We start from the raw sequence: 19,497 nt of genomic DNA, 5'->3' as shown, positions 1-19,497 counted from the left end.
ATGGGTTTTCTGTGGTTTCCCCATGCTACTTCTATGTTCTATAAGAGTGCGAATGCGGTACAGTGTAGGATCCACAGCCGCATGCATAGGGTTGGATAGAGTGCTGAATGGGACCCGAAAAGGGACTCCAAGGCCGTAAAAAAAAAAAATTCTTGACCTGAAATATTATTTTCTCGCAAATGACCTCACCCAAATGGCGTAGAAGAATCGTCAATCTTCCAGTATTTCTTACTTTCATGATTTTTTAAATGCACTTCCAATGTTTCAATATAAAATATATGAATGATGTAACGCGGAAAGATAGCGATAAATGAAAATTTATTCAAGTTCTGTGAAGCGCAAACATTCTGAGATTTGAGCCATTAAAAAATAATTTACTTCTCTCAAGTAAATATGATGTATATATTAGGAAATTTACCTCTCAGTGTAACTATCCTGACGTTCAAATGCAGCAATGAAATTCATTTTTTACATTCCGCAACTTCTGCACTTCTAGAACTTTACGTTTTCTCCAGAGTAATAGTTACACGTTCACAAGATCAAAGGTGTTACCTAGAACGGTTCAACCTCGATACTGTGAAACGATGTTTCATTCGGTAGAACACAGAAGCCTGGGGGATGTTCGAGAGATTCCGAGTTACCTTGAGGCTGTAGTTGGAGAGAAGGTGGATCTTCATTATGCAGGCCAATCGCGCCACCTAACTTCCAGCCACTGTCGTCTTGCCACAGTCCTGTTAATTATGTAGTTTAGGGTTGAGGGAAAAAACTTGACATTGCGCTCACTCTAAAGTCTCTACAACCTCCATACCCTTTAACTAAGTGGTACTTCAACTATCATGTTACACCTACTATTCAAGTTTAAAATTTCAATCACCGAAAATTGTACAAGCTGGTGTTTCCGAGCGATCGAGAGAAAATGAGACTGGAAAATCGATGGGTGAATTTGCGATTGAATGATTCGAGTAATTATTAACGAGATCCAGCTCCACTTTTCCATGAGTGAATGCTTGCACCTCGGGGAGACCGAAACCTGGTATCACTTGAAAGATTCAATGAAGAACACGCGGAGCAGCCTCATTAAGTCAGACGACTCATTAAATGGCTGCTGCGACGCTCATTAAGTCCTTGTAATTATTCATCTTGAAGCTAGGCGTGCATTGTGTCTCGAACAAGCGATACCGAACTTATCCACCTTTCTCAATGAGAGGTATCCAGAGACTCGTATTTCTGGAAATACTTGGATTTTTGGAAAGTCATATCCACTGAGGAAAAAGTGGATAAGTGCATTTTTTATAAATGAGGATAGTTATTGTTGGTAATGAATTAGCAATTATCTTCTCAGTGCATTCTTTTTAAAAAATTTTATTTCACTATCGTCTACTATTTTTTCGTGTCATAGGACAATCTTCAATTGAAATGAAATCAAGATTTTTGCGTATTATTTCATACATACACATATCTCTTTATTTTTTATTTTTTATTTTTTCTATTTCATTGGTTTTATCGGAGTAGTTCTCCATTTGAAACCCCTCCTCTAGTCTGCCTCCCCTCCTTTACTTTTCCTCTCATTGTGATCTGCGGTATCATGACCGTCTTACTCTTAGCTGTGCCCCATTCGAGCTAGGACTGCACGGGAAACCATGTAAAACCCCAGTCGCACAGCCGGCCGATTGTGTAGTGCCTAATGTATCCATCTGTCACACTAACTAGATAGAGACATTAGGCCGCTACACCGTGCCTACCACCCGTAATTTTTGTGACCTATCCAAGTACTAACCCAGCTCAACGCTGCTTAGCTTGGATGTCCGCCGGAGCAACACCTCACCCACCTAACCATTACAGTCGACATATCTCTTTATATTATAAAAATCCAAATCGACTTCTGGTGATAAAAATTTGGTACTCAAAATTAAAACTCTGAAATTGAGGATCATGAGGGTCAGAATAAGGGTAACAAGGGTCAAAATAAGGGTCACGAGGGTTAGATTAAGTGTCAGGAGGGTCTAAATAAGAGTTACAAGAGTCACATAAGGGTCCACAATTAAGGGTCACAAGATTCATGGTCACAAGGGTTTTCTTTCAATGCAGGAGGTGTATCCATGGAGGCTTAGCATTATCTTAGGAAATCATCACGTGAAAAAGTCCAATATTTGTGATCGCAATTACCAAGATTGAAGATAGTTATAATCATTCCTTCATCTCATCGCCGACAGAGATTGATTAAGCGATGAATTGAATATCGCATTCACTCAATCAGTACACTCGGGGCATCCCCAAACATCCGTTCCGTTTCGAATATCTTTCCCCTCCTTGGTTTGTAAAGAAGAAACGAAAGACGCTAAACATCTATCTCTTCAGATCCATCTCTTCAAAAATGATTTGTTTCGCAGTCAATGGATTCCAAAAATAATGTATTCTACCTCCATGTCTCGAATATGAAAGATGATTTCAGGAGCGGAGCAGTAAACCGGGTTAAGTCGATTTTAACTGTTGGCCAGTTTTTGACGAATATCTCGGAATCTAAAAGAGATACAAAAATTGTTGTCATAACCTTTTTTGTAGAGCCAGCTGAGGGTTACAAGAAAGGTCATGAGCAAAATTTTGCTATCTCTCTTAGATTCCGAGATATTCGTAAGAAAATGGCCAAATGGAAAAATCGACTTAACCCGGTTACCGCTTCGCTACTGATTTCAAGAATAGTAGCAAGAGGCGAGTGACATCAGACTCCAACATCCGTTTACTGGAGTCAAACCTTCCACACATGCCTCGAACCGCGACAACAAGTGTCTCCACTCAATTAAATGCAAATTCTTCACAATTCCTCACACGTCCCCTTCATACTTTTTCATTACTTCCCCCAAAAGGAACGATATTGATATTGATGACGCTGCAACTGCATGAAAACGAGAATTTGAATTTCATGGACCACCCCCGTCACACGAAAGTGAGCAATCTGGGTTCAAGTGATATCTGAATCAGCCGGATTTTCTTGAAACTCAAAATAATAGTGAGATAAAGATTATCAATTTGAGGTCTCAAGTCCAGATGTATTGAGTACATTTGAGCGGACGAGATTAACCTATCTCCAAGAAAACATTAAGAGTACGTATCGATTGATAGCGGGTACCCAATAAGACGGAGAAAATTCTACGTTCATTTGGAAGAACAACGTGAACTGTGAAATACTGCCATATATTCAATAAAAAATGACGGGTAATTCATCAAATTTTCGCGCTATGGTCGTAATTTTTCTCTGTGTGCTATTAGAATTTGTTCAAAGTGACGTGATTAATCCCGAACGCAAAGCTCTGTACAGACTCCCCAAAAATGTTTCCCCAACCGCTTACGAATTATGGCTGTACCCTCATCTGAAGTCAAACAACTTCACGTATGAGGGCCGTGTAATTATATCCCTCTCAGTTCTCTCAAGCACAAACTCCATTATCCTAAACGCTGACGGGCTGAACATCATTCAAGAAAGGAGTGAATTGCTCCACGAGAACAATTCGATCCAAATTCTTTCTCAAAACTTGGATGAAGAAAGACAGTTCTATATCATCTCCCTGGCTGTCGCCATTCCACCCGGTATCTACTCCTTGCGGTTGGATTTTGTCGGAGAAATCCGAGACGATCTTTTCGGCTTTTATCGAAGTGCCATCAAAGTCGGGAGTAAAACGAGGTATGATGGATGTTGAGCGCTTCCCGGGAAGACCCAAATGACTATTGTATACGGTGATGGGGGCGATGCGCGACCCTCCATCAGATTAGATTAACATTCAGTGGTTTGACGAGATGGATAATGGTTATCTAAGACATTTGCTTTACCGAATTTCAGATGGATGGGAGTCACGCAATTCTCACCAACTTTCGCTCGTGCCGCTTTTCCTTGTTTCGATGAGCCGCACTTGAAAGCAACTTTTCAACTTCATCTCGGACATTATAACGATGAGAGAGTTACGGCCAATACATTTCCATTTGTGAATACACCAACGTATGAAACTAAATATTAAAATATTGAATTGCATAGTCTTCTATTTACTTCTAACATTGAAATCATTTTCAATTTGGGTCGACTCCATAATATACTGTTGAACTTTCCGACTTTCATGGGAAAATCAATGAAGACTTCAAATTTTCGTTCATTTATTCCCTGAAGATTAGCAGAAATCAGAAAAATTCCGGTGAATATATTCTTGACTGTTGAATTAATTGAACATTCAGCGTAGTTCGGCATGGACTATTCACGTTTTTATTGAAAATCCAAATAGATTCAAGACCTCGTCTCAATACTGTCGAAAAAATGTGAATTTTATTGAATATCCGTGAAATTTAAAATTGATTTTCATGATTTTTCTGCATTAAATCACATTCAATGTCACTCTCGTGAACATTACTAGTCGACTCTCAATATGTCTTTTGGTGTCTTTTTTTAACAGTGTAGCTGAAAAGGTTTAAGTCGGCGGGAACATCGAAGAATGTTCCTTTTGGAATAATTTTTTTTTTAGTTTATAATGATTTTTGCGAACTTTGATTAGAATGTGTTAATGATCGTAATTTTTTTCGCCATCCACTGAAAAAACACTAATTTTGCCAAGGAATTATGTTCTTGGGAGCAGAATTTTTTTTTAGTATCGTATAACTCTAGTCATTCCCAAATGGTCCAAGCCTATCTTCAAATTTTACAATTATATTGAATTATGGGATGATTACACCATATATGACCTTGAATCAGCTCCATTGACAATTATTAACATTTAGAGTTATTCAAAATTATTTTACGTAAGACAATCTCAAATTTGAATAATATTGAACAATAATAAAGGGTTTTCATTATTAAAGTCATATGTAGCACAAACATCGTATAATTCAACATAATTGTAATATTTGAAAAAGGTCATGGACCACTCGGAAATCACTGGAGAAATACGCTCCTAAAAAAATTAACTTTTCTCCCAAGAAAATGATTCCTCGGTGAAAGAAATTTTTTCTCAGTGTGTGACAAATTTATGTTCCTTACATAACAGCAATGGAGCGAGATATTTTTCTGGTCATAATTTGAGTAGTTCAACACTATCACTTCTATGTAAATAAAATGTGAAAATCACCTAAAATTTGTATAAATTTTGAGTCGTTTGACATTGTTACTACTATTTAAATGGAGTATGAAGGTCACATTACTTTTGGGTCACAATAGTATATTTCGTCATTAGGCCGAAAAAAACTTTTCTGGCGAATATGTGGTTTGAATCATATTCGTCAGAAAAGTTTTTTTTGGCCGTATGACGAACAATATTTTTTGTCACGACGGCCGTAGGCAGAGATCCGTGAAACGCTGCCTTACGGCCGGAATGACAAAAAATATGTCATAAACTTGAGGAGTGTCCATGATCTATGTAGTTGGAATATGACGGTCACATGTTATTGCCGTCATAATTTATACATGTGATGAAAATTGTCATCACTGCCATCTGTCACGTGACGGTCACATGACGTGTCACAACATTTTTTCGCATTCCTAACTTCGCTGCTCTATTGAGCTTCGCTGACGCCAAAGTATCTCACTCTCAGAGATTCCTTCTCCCCTGCATTATCAATATGATTGTGACCTTCAATTTTTTCTCTAGAGAAATAGAGAACTATACTTTGACAACAATGTTGCCAACCCCGAGAATGCCAACTTACCTGTTCTGCTGGTCAATCCACAATTTCGAATACGACTGGCCCCCAAATACTTCATTCTTCGGGATATGGACGAGAAAATCAATGTACGGAAAAGGTGATCACGCTTTAGAGAAGGGTTTACATTTATACTCGATCCTTCAATCATGGATGGATATTCCGAATCCAATTACTAACATGGTACACGTGGCTGTACCAGATTTCCATTTTTCCGCGATGGAGAATTGGGGAATGATAACATTTCGCGAATCTGTTCTTCTTCACGGAGAAAACGTAACCCCTTCGGCGACTATCCACGGAGGATTGACTACGATGGCTCATGAATATGCTCACACGTGGTTCGGTAATCTGGTGACTCCGGAATTTTGGACAGTCGCGTGGTTGAAGGAGGGTTTCGCCACTTATTTCGCTTATCTCGCGAGGTCACTTGTTGATACAGAGCTGAGGGCCATGGATCTGTTCGTAGTTGAAAATTTGGAGACTGCTCTTTTGGAAGATTCAGAAAAACATCTAAGAACTATGAATGGAAAGGATGCTGGCGAAAATAATAGTTCTTTGAGTGTTATGGATTTCGTTCCTTACAAAAAAGGTTGGTTCGCTCACCTTTAATCCTGATACCTATTCTCACATGATCTTGCCTTAGGCATGATTGATTGGTTGTAGGTTCCTCCGTGATCCGAATGGTCGCAGAGTTGATGGGTGCGAAGGACTTCCAAATGGCGATGAGGTCTTATCTGAAAGATAGGTGGGTATAATAAACTATGTACATGGTAGAAAAATTACTGATGAAATGTCGAGTAAAAATCTTGCCATTTTTAATAATGACTATGCCATATGAATTCTCTATATATGTCGTTATTGAAAAATGGGGTTATTTCTGGAATATTCCATGAAAGTCCAATTCTCAGGTCCATACCATCATAATGAAAAGAATTCAGTAGCGAAGTGGTATAACGGTACAAGTCAATTTTGATTATTGACCAGTTTTCAATGAAGATCTCGGAATCTAAGGAAGATATCAAAATTTATATTATAACCTTTTTTGTAGAGCCGATTGAGAGCTAGAACAAAGGTGTGTTTGGTGAGGAACTAGTTTAGGGTGGATGTGGGATGAAAATGTGGAGGGAGATGTTGGGAAAATTATTTTAGGCGTTTTAGAAAATTATCACTATATTTGGTGTGGGATCGAACCACTTATCACAATTTCGGTACACTCTTTGGTTTCAATTATTGTTGAATGTCTAATTTTCACTGATATTGTCCTTTTGCACCTTATCTCGTTGAGTCACTGAAATTTCTGAACTTAATCAATAAGTTGATGTACTGAACAAAATTATTAAATTTATAATACTGTTTAACTGAACACGCTAGCTCATTATCGTAACGATACTTCCACACTACTACTGACTGACTCTTCCGGGTGCCGCGTTGACCTGTGTCCGTTGACCCGAAAGTTCACGGAGATTTTCGGAGATGGCCGAGTTAGTCGACCGTAACCATTTTGGAGATTTAGGCTGTATTTCGAACACCCCGGGGGCAATTCATCATCAGGGATGATGAATTAATGGTGATTTTAGTCCTGTTGATCTTCTGCATCATCGTCTGGAGGTTGCTCTGGAGGTGGTGGATCTGATGGCAGTAGGCAAAGCTTGGTGATTGGTCTGTCAAGCTCTGTGTAGATTGTTCTGATGTTTTCTATGATTGGTGATCCATCTGCCTGCCTTGGTACCTCTGCCTTTGCGGTTCTTATAGTTGCGACTCTCGTTAGCCCATCTGCTCCTGGGCGTGTCGCAATGACTCGTCCGATTGGCCATTGTGCTGGTGGATAGTTTTCGTCGATCATCAGCACCATGTCGCCAACCTTGATGTTCTCTTCTCGATGCGTCCACTTGTAGATTGCCTGATATCGTTGAAGACACTCTTTGGCCCACCTGGACCAGAATTGTTGAGTTAGCTGCGTTACCAGGTTCCATCTCTGCAGTTTGCTGGGGTTCTTGTCGATGATTGATGGCTCTGGAATCAGTTGAAGAGGCTCACCTATCAGGAAGTGTCCTGGGGTGAGTACTTGGAGATCGTCTGGGTCATCTGACATGGGACAGATTGGCCTGGAATTTAGGCAGGCCTCTATCTGGATCACGACACTGTTGAGTTCCTCAAATGTGAGTGTTGTTGTCCCCAAGACTCTTCTAAGGTGATATTTTGTTGATTTCACCGCTGCTTCCCACTTGCCTCCAAAATGGGGTGCTCGTGGTGGTGAAAAGCTCCATTGAGTCCCATTGGTGGCGAGAGCAGCCTGAACCTGCTGATTTTCTCTGGATGTTCGGTGGTAGATTTTCTCTAGGACCTCTGCTGCGCCCACGAAGGTAGTGGCATTGTCACTGTACATGACAGCTGGAATACCCCGCCTTCCGGTGAATCTCTTGTAGGCTCCGATGAAGGCGTCCGTTGTCTGCCTGGTGACTAGCTCTAGGTGAACTGCTGATGTGGTGAAGCACACAAAAACTGCAATGTGCACTGACCCTGGTTGTGCATTCGTTGGTCTCCATTTGAGGATGGCGAATGGTCCTGCATAGTCCACCCCTGTGTGGAGAAATGCTCTTGCTGGTGAGATTCTCGTTGCTGGTAGTTGACCCATCTGTTGCTGGGCCTGTCTTCCTCGGTGTCTGGTGCAGATGGCACAGCGTTGAATATATGCTCTAACTGTGCCTCTGCCGCCGATTATCCAGTACCTTTGTCGGGTATAGGCCAAGGTGAGTTGAGTTCCTCCGTGGAGTGTTTTCCGGTGAGCTTCTTCGATGACTAGTGTGGTGAGGCGTGATTGGCGAGGCAAGATTATTGGGTGAATTTCGTCTGGATTTAACTGCGAGTTCTTGAGGCGTCCCCCAAGTCTCATGATCCTTTCGTTGTCTAGTGTGGGTGTCAGCTTGGCTAGTTGATGATTTCTCGGTAGTTGGTGATTTCTCTGGAGTACTCGAATGGCTGGCCCAAAGTATTGATGTTGGGTTATCTTTACCCAAAATAACCTCGCGTCGTTGAGTTCTCTTGTTGTCAAGACAGGTCCCGGGGGCGTTGGCTGCCTCCTGAATCTGTCGATAGCTCTGTTGACCGTAGCTGTTACGGCTAGCAATTTAGCCATCGTCTGATATCTGTTGAGTAGCTCTGCAATTTCGTTGATTTTAATTGCAACTGGATGTGCTGGTGCTGGTTTTGCTTCTCTGGCCACTTCTGGGATGTCCATTGCTGGAGCGTCGATTGATGATTGTGGCCATTCTTCAGGATCCTGATTGATCCACTCAGGTCCTGACCACCACAGTTGATGATCTTCTAGCTGGCTCGGTGATATGCCTCTGGAGGCACAATCAGCTGGATTCTCCTTTCCACTGACATGTCTCCAGGTAGCATTCGGGAGAGTTTCCTGGATCTTGACGACCCTGTTGTGGACGAAGTCCTTCCATCTTGATGCGTGGCTCCTGATCCAAGCTAGTGCTACTGAAGAATCAGACCAGAGATAGGTGTCTACCTGGTCGAGTTGGAGCATTTTCTTCGTTGATGCCACTAGCTGAGTCAGTAGAAGAGCTGCTGTGAGCTCTAGTCGAGGGATGGTCATGCGCTTGAGTGGTGCTACCTTAGTCTTCGCGCATACCAGTACTGTTGATGTCGAGTCGTTGATGGTTTTGGTGCGAATATACACCACTGCACTCATGGCTACCGTTGAAGCGTCTGCAAATCCATGTATTTGGATGTTGAGTGTCTCTGTTGAAATTCTCAGCCATCTGGGTACAGTTACTCGGTCTAGGTCGTTGAGATTCTCTCGGAATGTCTTCCAGCGTTGAACGTACTCATCTGGAAGAGGATCATCCCATTTTAGTTTCAATCTCCAAAGATCTTGTAGGAGAATCTTTCCCTGGACGACAACTGGTGCGATAAATCCCAGTGGATCAAAAATCTGGGCTATTTCTGAAGAGACTACTCTCTTGGTGATTGTCGCCGGATTGAAATCCTTTGATTTGTACCGGAATGTGTCGGTGGATTGATGCCAACACAATCCAAGCACCTTGGTGACTGACTCCTCGAACTGGATAATTTCTTCGTCAGTTGATAGGCCCAACTCATGCAGAGCTTCTGGACAATTGCTGCTCCACTTCTGTAGAGAGAAGCCTCCTGCATGGCAAAGCCCTTGTAGTTGCGTTGCGATCTCCTTGAGACCGTCTTCTGTTTCTGCACCGCCGTAAATGTCGTCAACGTAACGACCTCTGGTGAGTGTCTCTACTGCTGCTGGGAAGCGGTACCCTTCATCTTCTGCTAGTTGTTGAAGAACACTTAACGACAACCATGGAGAGCAATTTAGTCCATAGGTGACTGTCGTTAACTGGTAGGTGACTGGTTGTTGATTCTCGTCGATCCACAGGATTCTCTGAAGATCCCAGTCATCTTGGTGAACTCGTATTTGGCGGAACATCTTTACAATATCCGTGTCAAACACGAGCCTGTGCCTTCTCATCCAAGTCAGGATAACCATTGTATCGTTCTGTAATTTTTCAGAACTCTCAGCTTCGTTGTGATGGCCTCCTCTCTCAGTACCCCGTGATGTGGTAGATAGTAAGCTGGCACGGGTTCTGGAGTCTCTGGTGCTATTCTCATGTGTCCCAGTGCTGCGTACTCGTTGATGAACTCTCTGTACAACTGGGAGTATGCTTGATCTGTGTTGAGTCGACTCACGATCGATTTGAGTTGACGTGCTGCTTTGAATTTCGATTCTCCGAGCGCTGCTGCTGAAGTTTTGAGGGGCAGTCTCACGATGTATCGCCCGGTGTTGTCTCTGCTATGAGTTGCTCTAAAGTGCATCTCGCACTCGTACTCATCTGGTGAAAGCTCTGATGTTGATGATCTCTCGTTTGGCAGTTCTTCCTGGACCCAAAATTTCTGGAGAAGCTCTAGAAGTTGTTCATTCGAAGATTCCCGTACAGCTGATAGAGATACCTTTATTGAACAATTTGTGCATTCGATTGGTCCGGATAATATCCAACCGAATACTGTGCGTTGGCCAACTACTCTCGATTGCTCTGACTTGACAACGTCATCCATGATGATCCGCCCATAGTTGTCAGCCCCTAGTATGATGTCGATTGGTCCAGGCCTTAGATAATGGGGATCGGCTAGCTGAAGATTCTGAAGTGAGCCGATCCTCGCTGATGAGCATGAAAATGACGGAATTATTGTGGTGAGCTTCTTTAGAATGTGGGCGTTGAGTTGCAGTTGATGAGTCCCACTGTTCGGTTGTAGAGTGACTGAAACTATGAAGAAAACTGAAACTCACCAGAAAAAAAAAAATATAATAAAAAAAAAAAAATTTTAAGAGAATTAGAATTTAAAGAGAAAAAATTTCCGCTTCACCCAGCCGGGAATCGAACCCGGGTCTCCCAGATACGCGCCGGGCACTCTTACCGACTAAGCTACCGGGAACCACAGAAATTCACTCTCAAATTCACCTCAAACACCGCCTAACCTCCTTTAGGAAAAAAAATTTCCCGAACTAATTGTTCAGAGATAAACGATACCGCTGAACCCTGGTCGATGAGTGCTCTGGCTTTTGTCGTGAATCCTCTCGGTGATATGACTTTTACTCGTGCTGTTGCCAACTATTGAACTGTTGAATTCATTCACTCACTGTTCCCGTGATCTTCTTGCTGCCTGGATGTTCCAGCAGTCTGGACGGGTTCAGCTTGAGTGCGTCTGGCTGGAGGCGGGCTCATCGTCCATGAACTCCCTCCATGGATGAGAGTGTGGTGATATCTGCTACATTTGTGGCACTTCTTTTCCGACGTGCACTTCGCCTTCGTGTGTGGCCCCAAGCAGTTGAAGCACAGCCCCTTGTTGATAACGACGTCGTTTCTCTTCGCTGGGGTGAGCTCGATGAACTTCTGACAGGATGCGATAAAATGCTTGTCCTGACAGTAAGCACAGCAGTTCCTAGGAAGTTGTCTTTCTGGCTCCTTAATTTCCTGCTGTTGAGTTGCTGCCGTATAGGTGCTCCTTTTCTTTATAGGAGCTGACTTCTTCGTAGCTGCGTTGAGTTCCTTTGATGATAGCAGCTTGGCACCTGCGTTGATCCCTCTGCCGCAGGCCTCGATGAACGCCACGAACTCCTTAAGGCTCGGGAAATCCTTTGAGTCTCCCAGCTTTAGTTCCCATTGCTTGAGTGTCTCTGCATCAAGAGATCTCCTCAGTAGATGGGCTATCAGCTGTTCAGCGATGTTGTCTGTCGTCAGCCCCGTCACGTCTTGTAATTGATCTAGGGTCTCCAATGCTGCTGCTCCGTTGGCGCTGAGGTTCTCTTCTGTTGCTTGGGTGATTTTCGGCAGCGTCAGGATCCTGTTGAATAACGACTGAGCGACGAGTCTAGGGTCTTCGTACTTCCTGGTGAGTTTCTGCCAAGCCTTGTCGTAGTTTTCGTCCTTGGCCTGAAAGGTGGAGAGGAGAGCTGCTGCTGGACCTCTCAGGCATCCCTTAAGTCTCACCAATTTCTGTACTGGTGGAATTGACGTGACATTTCCCACCAGTGACAAGAAAAGGTCACTGAACTCCTTCCATTCCTCCGGTTTCCCATCGAATGGCTTGATGTCAAGACGTTTCAGCTGATTTGCCTGGCTTTGATCTGTTGAGCTGCTGATTGAATCCCTTTCCCTTGCCAGTTGACCCTTCAGCCGAGCAATGAGCATCAGGGCTTGTCGTCTTGTTTTGGTGGCTCGTTCATGGATCCTTTCGTTCACATACTCGTGATCAGGGGGAAGAAACTCGGCTAGATTGGCATAAATCTGAAAATACTCGCTCTATTCTGCCTCAATTATCCCCTTGTGCCTAGTCTAGTCTAGTTTTTCTAGGGTGAGGTCCTCTTCGGTTTCAACGTCCTGCGGGAGGTCATGATAGATCTCCATCAGAGTTTCTACCTTAAACGTTAATAGTCTTAGTTGACCTTCCTGTTGCATGGTGAGTGCTGTTTTTGAAGCTGCAGGCGTTGACTTTCGTTGAGCGGGCTCCTTTGATCCTGACGATCCACTTGGACTGATGATTTCCTCATGAGTGGTGATTGGCTGCGTTGTAACTGTCTCATTTCTTGTTGACAGTTTCTCCTCTTGTGAGACTTGCTCGCTTTCCTCAATGTTGCTCTCTAGTTGTTGAGTTCCTTCTGTGGGGTTCGTTGACCTTAGTGTCCTCTTCCATGGTGATTATCGGTGCTAGATTGACGGTTTGGGTGAATTATCGGCTGTTGAATTGGGTGAGTTACCGACCGCTGAGTTGGGTGAGTTACCGACCGCCGAGTTAGGTGAGTTACCGACCGCCGAGTTAGGTGAGTCGCCTGTTGCGTGGCGCACGTGGCCAAGCGTTGGTGGGCTTCGGCGTCACTCGTCACTCCCGAACCTTCCCGATTTCCGACACTGTAACTCTCACTTTGTCCTTTGTTAACCCGACACCCTTGCGGGTGTAAACACGTCGAATGTTCTAGAAGTTTCTGTTGACGTGCCCGTGTGAACCCCGAATGTTTTTCGACACGAGGCGTCCCTTAAATTTTTCCACTATCACACGTTTTCACCCACAATCCGGCTCGAAGGACCACTGTTTGGTGAGGAACTAGTTTAGGGTGGATGTGGGATGAAAATGTGGAGGGAGATGTTGGGAAAATTATTTAGGCGTTTTAGAAAATTATCACTATATTTGGCGTGGGATCGAACCACTTATCACAATTTCGGTACACTCTTTGGTTTCAATTATTGTTGAATGTCTAATTTTCACTGATATTGTCCTTTTGCACCTTATCTCGTTGAGTCACTGAAATTTCTGAACTTAATCAATAAGTTGATGTACTGAACAAAATTATTAAATTTATAATACTGTTTAACTGAACACACTAGCTCATTATCGTAACGATACTTCCACACTACTACTGACTGACTCTTCCGGGTGCCGCGTTGACCTGTGTCCGTTGACCCGAAAGTTCACGGAGATTTTCGGAGATGGCCGAGTTGGTCGACCGTAACCATTTTGGAGATTTAGGCTGTATTTCGAACAAGGTGATTATGAAAATTTCGCTATCTCCCTCAGATTCGAAAATATTCCTCAAAAATTCAACTGGGAGACGAGTTGACTTAAACCGTTTTACCACTTCGCTACTGAATTATATTTCGAACGGTAGATTCACATTCTATATTATCCCCGGGCTATCAACTGACTCAATCTTAGATATTTTTTAACTAGAAATTACATGGAAAGCAGAATGTTATATGCTATCCATCAGCTTTCCGGACCTCTGCATTAGGGGAACGATCGATAGTATATTGTGTCTATAGTGCGCAAAGATACTTTTTTGCACGCACGTGTAATACATCTTATTTTTTGTGATACCTGCCGAGTTCACTGTTCAGAACGGTAGTGGGGATAATGTGGTTGTTTTTTGGGTACGAGCTCGTGAAGTTCACAAGCGTGCATAAAGTGAATGTTACGCACGCCGTGCGGAAAACAACCGCTTACGCATACTATACCGTTTCGAAAAGTGCACTTTTCAAGCAGGTATAACAAAAATAATTAACAATGCACAAATTAAAAATTTCGGAGATATACGGATTTGAACTCATATGGGGTGTGATGCCACATTTCCAGTTTGCCGGATTAGTGCTCTAACCAATTGAACTCAGGCAATTATTGTTCTGAATTCTTAATCTAATTGAAATTCAATTGAATTTAATGTTAAAGGAAAATTTTCATTTCTTGCACTAAAATCATCAACTGTTTAAAAAGACTAGTGGGTGATAGATCAAACTTTACTTAGAAATTCGTATCAGTCACCGAATATTTATAGCTTTTATAAGATGAAAAAATAAGACGGGGCATTATGAATTTCGGGGGAAATTCTACCTGTTGAATTTTACTCGTAGTAATTACGCCTTCACGGTAAATAGAAATGTTCACTTTATCGTGAAGTATTTATATTTGAGTTATGAAAACTCGATCGAATTCTTACATGGCCTGAATTACTATGCGGAATTGTTGTCCCGAGCGATTTATAAAAAGATGAGATATTTGGTGCAAGAAATTAGTTTTGCGAAATTCTGCCGGTATTTCTCTTAGTGTAAGATCATAGTCTTCAGGACAGAATATTCATTTCAAACGAATAAGAAAATGTACGAATGAGACTAAATCTAGAACCAATACAAGCCATTGAAAATAATTTACTTCTCAAGTAAATATGGGCTACGTATACTGGAAAATTTTTCTCCCAGTATTTATATTCTCCCCGGAGAATATTGTTTCTCGTTAACTCCAATGATTTATTTGCAGATTATATGACGTCGGGACACCTTCAGTGCTCTACGAACATCTCCAAAAATTCCCAGAAGGATTAGCAACTCCAATTAACTTCGAGGAAGTGATAGAAAGTTACGCGAATAAGCCTGGTTATCCCCTCATAACCCTTACCAGGGATTATTCCTCAAATTCCTTGACTATCAGTCAGCAACGGTTCTATCAAAATCCTGATTACGCGTATAAGAAACCGTCAACCTGGTGGGTGCCACTTAGTCTAAGGACTCAACATGAATCTCAACCTGATGCATCGCGTTTTGGCGCAATTTGGTTGAAGAATAACGAGCCGAAAGTCACAATAAATACCGGTGGCATTGGAACGAGAGAATGGATCATATGTGACAGTGATAAAGCCGGCTATTACCGTGTGAATTACGACGAGCGGAATTGGAACATGTTAACAGCGCAACTGATGTCCGGAGGGTTCGATAGGATTAGTTCAGTAGCCCGAGCAGCTCTCCTAGATGATGCTTTCAATTTGGCTCGTAGTGGCTACATCAATTACAGTGTACCATTTCATCTTGCTCGGTATCTCATTGACGAAACCGAATACGAACCCTGGTTATCCGCTACGAGTTCTCTCGTTTTCCTGAATAAAAATCTTCAAGATCTACCCGTCGTTCGAGACTCTCTACAGGTGCAGTAATCAAAGTTTCTCGAATTCCATTTCTCCTGAATTTGTGCCAACGCTTGGTAGTTTTCAATGAAAGTTTCGAAGATGTTTCCTAAAGATGAATGTTTGCTTCAACTTTTAGGATTATGTTAGACGTCTACTGGCGCCGATTTACCAATCTTTAACCTTGACTGCATCAAACCGAAATTCGCTTCGAGAGAAACTTTTCCGACAGTTGATACAATCCACTGCATGCACAATGAGGAACGAGGATTGTTTAAATACCGCGAATTTGCTATTTACGAAGTGGATTGCGAATTCCTCAGAAAGGTGCATTGCGAATACCTCTTTGTTCCTTTTATTCGACTATTGTGATGTTCTTTTCAGGGTTGATGCGGAGATGAAAAGTTCTGTATACTGCGTTGGAATTCGAACTAGTGGCGAATGGGATGTAGTTTTCAGGAGATTCTTAAGAGAAGATCTCCATACTGAGAAGGAGGTATTGATCAGTGGCCTCGGTTGTACGAACAATTCTGCGTCGATCACAAAGTACGTACACAGAGAAAAATATTTCTAATATCAGCAGATTCACGCCAATTCATGAGGACAAAAAAGTCGATGCTGGGGATGTTCTGGTATAGCATCCCAAAATATAGAATCACAAATTTGAGTGGAATGATGGTCGCTCGCTTCGTTCGCTCCCATTGCGGATGGGTTGAAGTGGGTGTGACCCATTACGGGTGAAACCAATAACTTTTTGACCAATTCACATTTTTCTGGTTATTATAAAGAAGAGACGCAAATTTTTAAATTTCCATCCGGATAACATGAAAACGGCTGAGACGATTTTGCTCAGAAACCTATCATTAGTCTCGGTAAAATTGTTGAATTTTCAAAGAAAACTCTTTTTTTTCGATTTTTGGCACACGTTTTATGAGAATAACTAACGAACCGCTGAGGTGATCGTCTTTATAGACTCATCAGTTCCACACCGATAAGAAGGATTAGTTATTGTTAACGAATGGATTTGGTTGGAGACGAGGGTCTACTCGGTCTCACCAAATGTTCATTCGTTGATAGTTAACAAATGCACATTTGAGGAGCCTGGTTTGACTCGATTTTCACTTTTCAAGTGAACCATTCGTTAATTATTAACGAATATTTATTTGGTCATATTCAACTCTACCATTCGTTGATAGTTAATGAATCTCGTTTGGAATAAATGAATCAGTCTATGAGTGTAAGTCACATTAACACGCATGGATTGAAAAAAAAATTCAATCGGTTTATTTGTTCAGAAGCTATCGTTGAAAATTTTGGTCACACGTACATACGTACACACACACATACACACATCCAGACAAGTCGTCAAAAAAGCATCAGGGTGATTCTAGAGGCCATGAAATATGGAGAAATCATGGAAATTCTACATTCTCCCTTCGGATCGGGAAGTTAAAAAACGGCTGCTGACTACGAAGTCAGTGATTGCTCGAAATTAAGTAAAGAAAATACGTGAATTCAACTTGAATTATCCTGTGAACACTAGAAACCGTTTGTATCGTAGGTAATAGGTGTACCGTGGAGAATACACATTATAATTAATGGTATGAAGCATAAAACACCGAAATTTCGAGTAAAAATCTTGAAATTTTTAATAACATTTATACTATATGAAATCTCTATCTATGTCGTCATGAAAAAATTAATTCATTTCTGAAATATCCAATTAAGGTTCATTTGATTATTGAGGTTCAATTCATGAAGAATAATCTCATCCAGAAATAGTGTGGTCTCCGTGCGAACGATCAGCGTCTTAAAGCAGATGTTTTATTGTTCAAACAGAGCCACAATATCTACATTTTTATGCTGCGTCTTCATAACATCTTGAGCAAAATATAAACAAATTATAACGGAAAGTACAGTGACAGTAGTGGTTACACGGTCAGCCTGGGGTTCTGGCGGTCGTCCAAGATAAGCAGCATTTAGTCTGGTTCATACTTGCATGGGTGACTGCTTAGCCCTACCGACTGTCGGACTGAGGAGATTGTAGCCCTGAGTGTCAGAGGTGAGAGACAACGATTGTAGTGGGGATTGGGAAAAGTGGGGGTAAATTTGAGGACTACAATCTCCTCAGTTCAACCATTCTCGGGTGGAACTGTTGCCGTAGCAGGCGCGAGTTTGCAGAACTACGGTGCCCATTCGGTCAGTATGACGGATGGGTACAGTAGGGCCCTGCAATCGGTCGGCTGTGCGACTGGGGTTTTCCATGGTTTCCGTTGCAGTCCTAGCTCAAATGAGGTGCAGTTGATAAGAGTTAGATGGCCCATGGTAACGCAGATAAATCAGAAGAGAGAAGTGGGAGAGGCAAGGCGAATGGGGAGCCTATGAAACCGTAATGGTACACGGAGAGAAATGTTCAGTAAAAATTACTGAATTCACAATTCACTCACTGATTACGGCATCGACTCAAAAAATTTAAGTGAAAGTATCGTAATTTTTCGCAGGAGATTTAAATAAAAATTACGGAAAGCTCCGAAAAAATTCCGTGACAGTTCCGTAAAATTTTCTACAACCACATTTCGCTCCGGAGTTACGGAAACATACAAAGACGTAATTTTTATTGAATATCTCTCTTCGTGTAGTAGAAAAGAAATATGAATAAAAAATATTACGGAAATTATCCACATCAGATTAGATTTCTTGGTTCGATAATCTACGTCAACCGAGAATGGTAGATTATCTGCAGAATTCGGATTTTCGAAGTGATAAGACCTTTTATTTTTTTTATCTCATTCATTTTTGGGAATTTTGTGTGTTAAAAAAATGGGATACCTGTCTTGATAATTATCAAAAAAGCATTCTGATGATTCAAGCAATTTCTACTTATTGAAATAATTCTCCCTCTCAATGGACGAGGAATTTATGTTTTTTATTTTAAGTACCCAAGTGGTAACTCAAATCAGGCTAGAATAAGAGACTGATCAGTCAGAACTAATTTTCATCAGTTTTGGATGAGAAATGTAACGCTTGTTTAGATCTTTGTGTCGGGATTTAATTGATTAGAATAAGATTGAAAGATCATGATCTGAAAGTCTAATCAAGAAATTCTGACCATAGGATCTATATCTAATCTAGGTTTGGGCAAGCTATACTAAATTTCCACTCGGATAGTTTCTAAAAAAAGAATATGTATTTTGTTCTAGATATTTAGATTTCATGATGAGCGATGCTCCCCAATTACCTAAGCAGTACCGTTTGAAAATACTTGATGCTGTTTTGAATGGGAACCCTGAGAATGTGGAGCAAACACTGCTATATTTATCGAAAAATCTCCAGAAAATCATCGCCGTGTGAGTAGTACACATTTTTTAAATTTAATCCCAATGTAAGAATTTCATCTTCACTTTTCTGTCAGAAGAGGATTTCCTTTCCTGAATAAGATGATCACTGCCATCGCAGGACGAATCACCTCATCGGCAAACCTACAAATGGTATGCACCAAATATTTGTATAAATATCATTTTTCCTTATCAGCTAACGCTAAATAAATTAACCATTTCAGTTCTTATCGATCGTCGATAACAACGCGAGTCTTTTGAAGCCGTCTGAAGATAAAGTGAAGAAAGCAACTGCGGACGTTCAAGCAAACCTCTCTTGGATTCGAAAATATTCAACCATTATTGAAAAGAATATCAGAGAAATTATGTAAAATTATCTGCAGTATTTAAATATAATTGATAATCTATTAAATTGTCTAAACGTTCTATTACCGTCATCCCGTTAACTTCCTATTCAGTATTTTCGGGCTGTTCAGCTGATGTTGAATGTTAGCTTCAATAGATGGTAGT

At 41.5% G+C, this 19,497-nt stretch overlaps 2 protein-coding genes across 2 annotated transcripts; one reads left to right on the top strand and one right to left on the bottom strand.

The window, feature by feature from the left end:
* Positions 1-7,252: 7,252 nt before the first annotated feature.
* On the bottom strand, positions 7,253-12,398 carry LOC107048746. Its single transcript, XM_029126837.1, has 5 exons — positions 11,348-12,398; positions 10,261-10,985; positions 8,786-10,207; positions 8,199-8,686; positions 7,253-8,057 (listed from the first exon to the last, which is right to left on the bottom strand). Exons 1-5 carry the CDS (start codon positions 12,396-12,398, stop codon positions 7,253-7,255), a joined length of 4,491 nt encoding a protein of 1,496 aa, XP_028982670.1.
* Positions 12,399-15,395: 2,997 nt separating this feature from the next.
* Positions 15,396-19,227, top strand: LOC107048763 (aminopeptidase N). The gene is made up of 5 exons (XM_015272122.1): positions 15,396-15,673; positions 15,792-15,979; positions 16,037-16,198; positions 18,853-19,140; positions 19,212-19,227. The coding sequence occupies exons 1-4, from the start codon at positions 15,431-15,433 to the stop codon at positions 19,001-19,003; spliced, it is 744 nt and encodes a 247-aa protein (XP_015127608.1). The 5' UTR covers positions 15,396-15,430; the 3' UTR covers positions 19,004-19,140; positions 19,212-19,227.
* The last annotated feature ends 270 nt before the right edge of the window (positions 19,228-19,497 follow it).

This window comes from Diachasma alloeum, unplaced genomic scaffold, assembly GCF_001412515.2.
Source record: "Diachasma alloeum isolate Michigan unplaced genomic scaffold, Dall2.0 Dall_scaffold_00197, whole genome shotgun sequence".
Lineage (NCBI taxonomy): Eukaryota > Metazoa > Arthropoda > Insecta > Hymenoptera > Braconidae > Diachasma > Diachasma alloeum.
The sequence above is the reverse complement of the archived record's forward strand: the minus strand, read 5'-3'. Positions and strand labels throughout refer to the sequence as shown.

Coding starts and splice junctions, on each gene's coding strand:
- LOC107048746 (XM_029126837.1), bottom strand. CDS start 12,398: ATGCTCATTGCTCGGCTGAAGGGTCAACTGGCAAGGGAAAGGGATTCA. Junction 10,986..11,347: donor GCAAGAAGATCACGGGAACA/GTGAGTGAATGA, acceptor GGTGAGTTTCAG/TTTTCTTCATAGTTTCAGTC. Junction 8,687..8,785: donor TGCTAGCCGTAACAGCTACG/GTCAACAGAGCT, acceptor TTTTGGGTAAAG/ATAACCCAACATCAATACTT.
- LOC107048763 (XM_015272122.1), top strand. CDS start 15,431: ATGTTAACAGCGCAACTGATGTCCGGAGGGTTCGATAGGATTAGTTCA. Junction 15,674..15,791: donor TCGTTCGAGACTCTCTACAG/GTGCAGTAATCA, acceptor TTCAACTTTTAG/GATTATGTTAGACGTCTACT. Junction 16,199..18,852: donor AATTCTGCGTCGATCACAAA/GTACGTACACAG, acceptor ATTTTGTTCTAG/ATATTTAGATTTCATGATGA.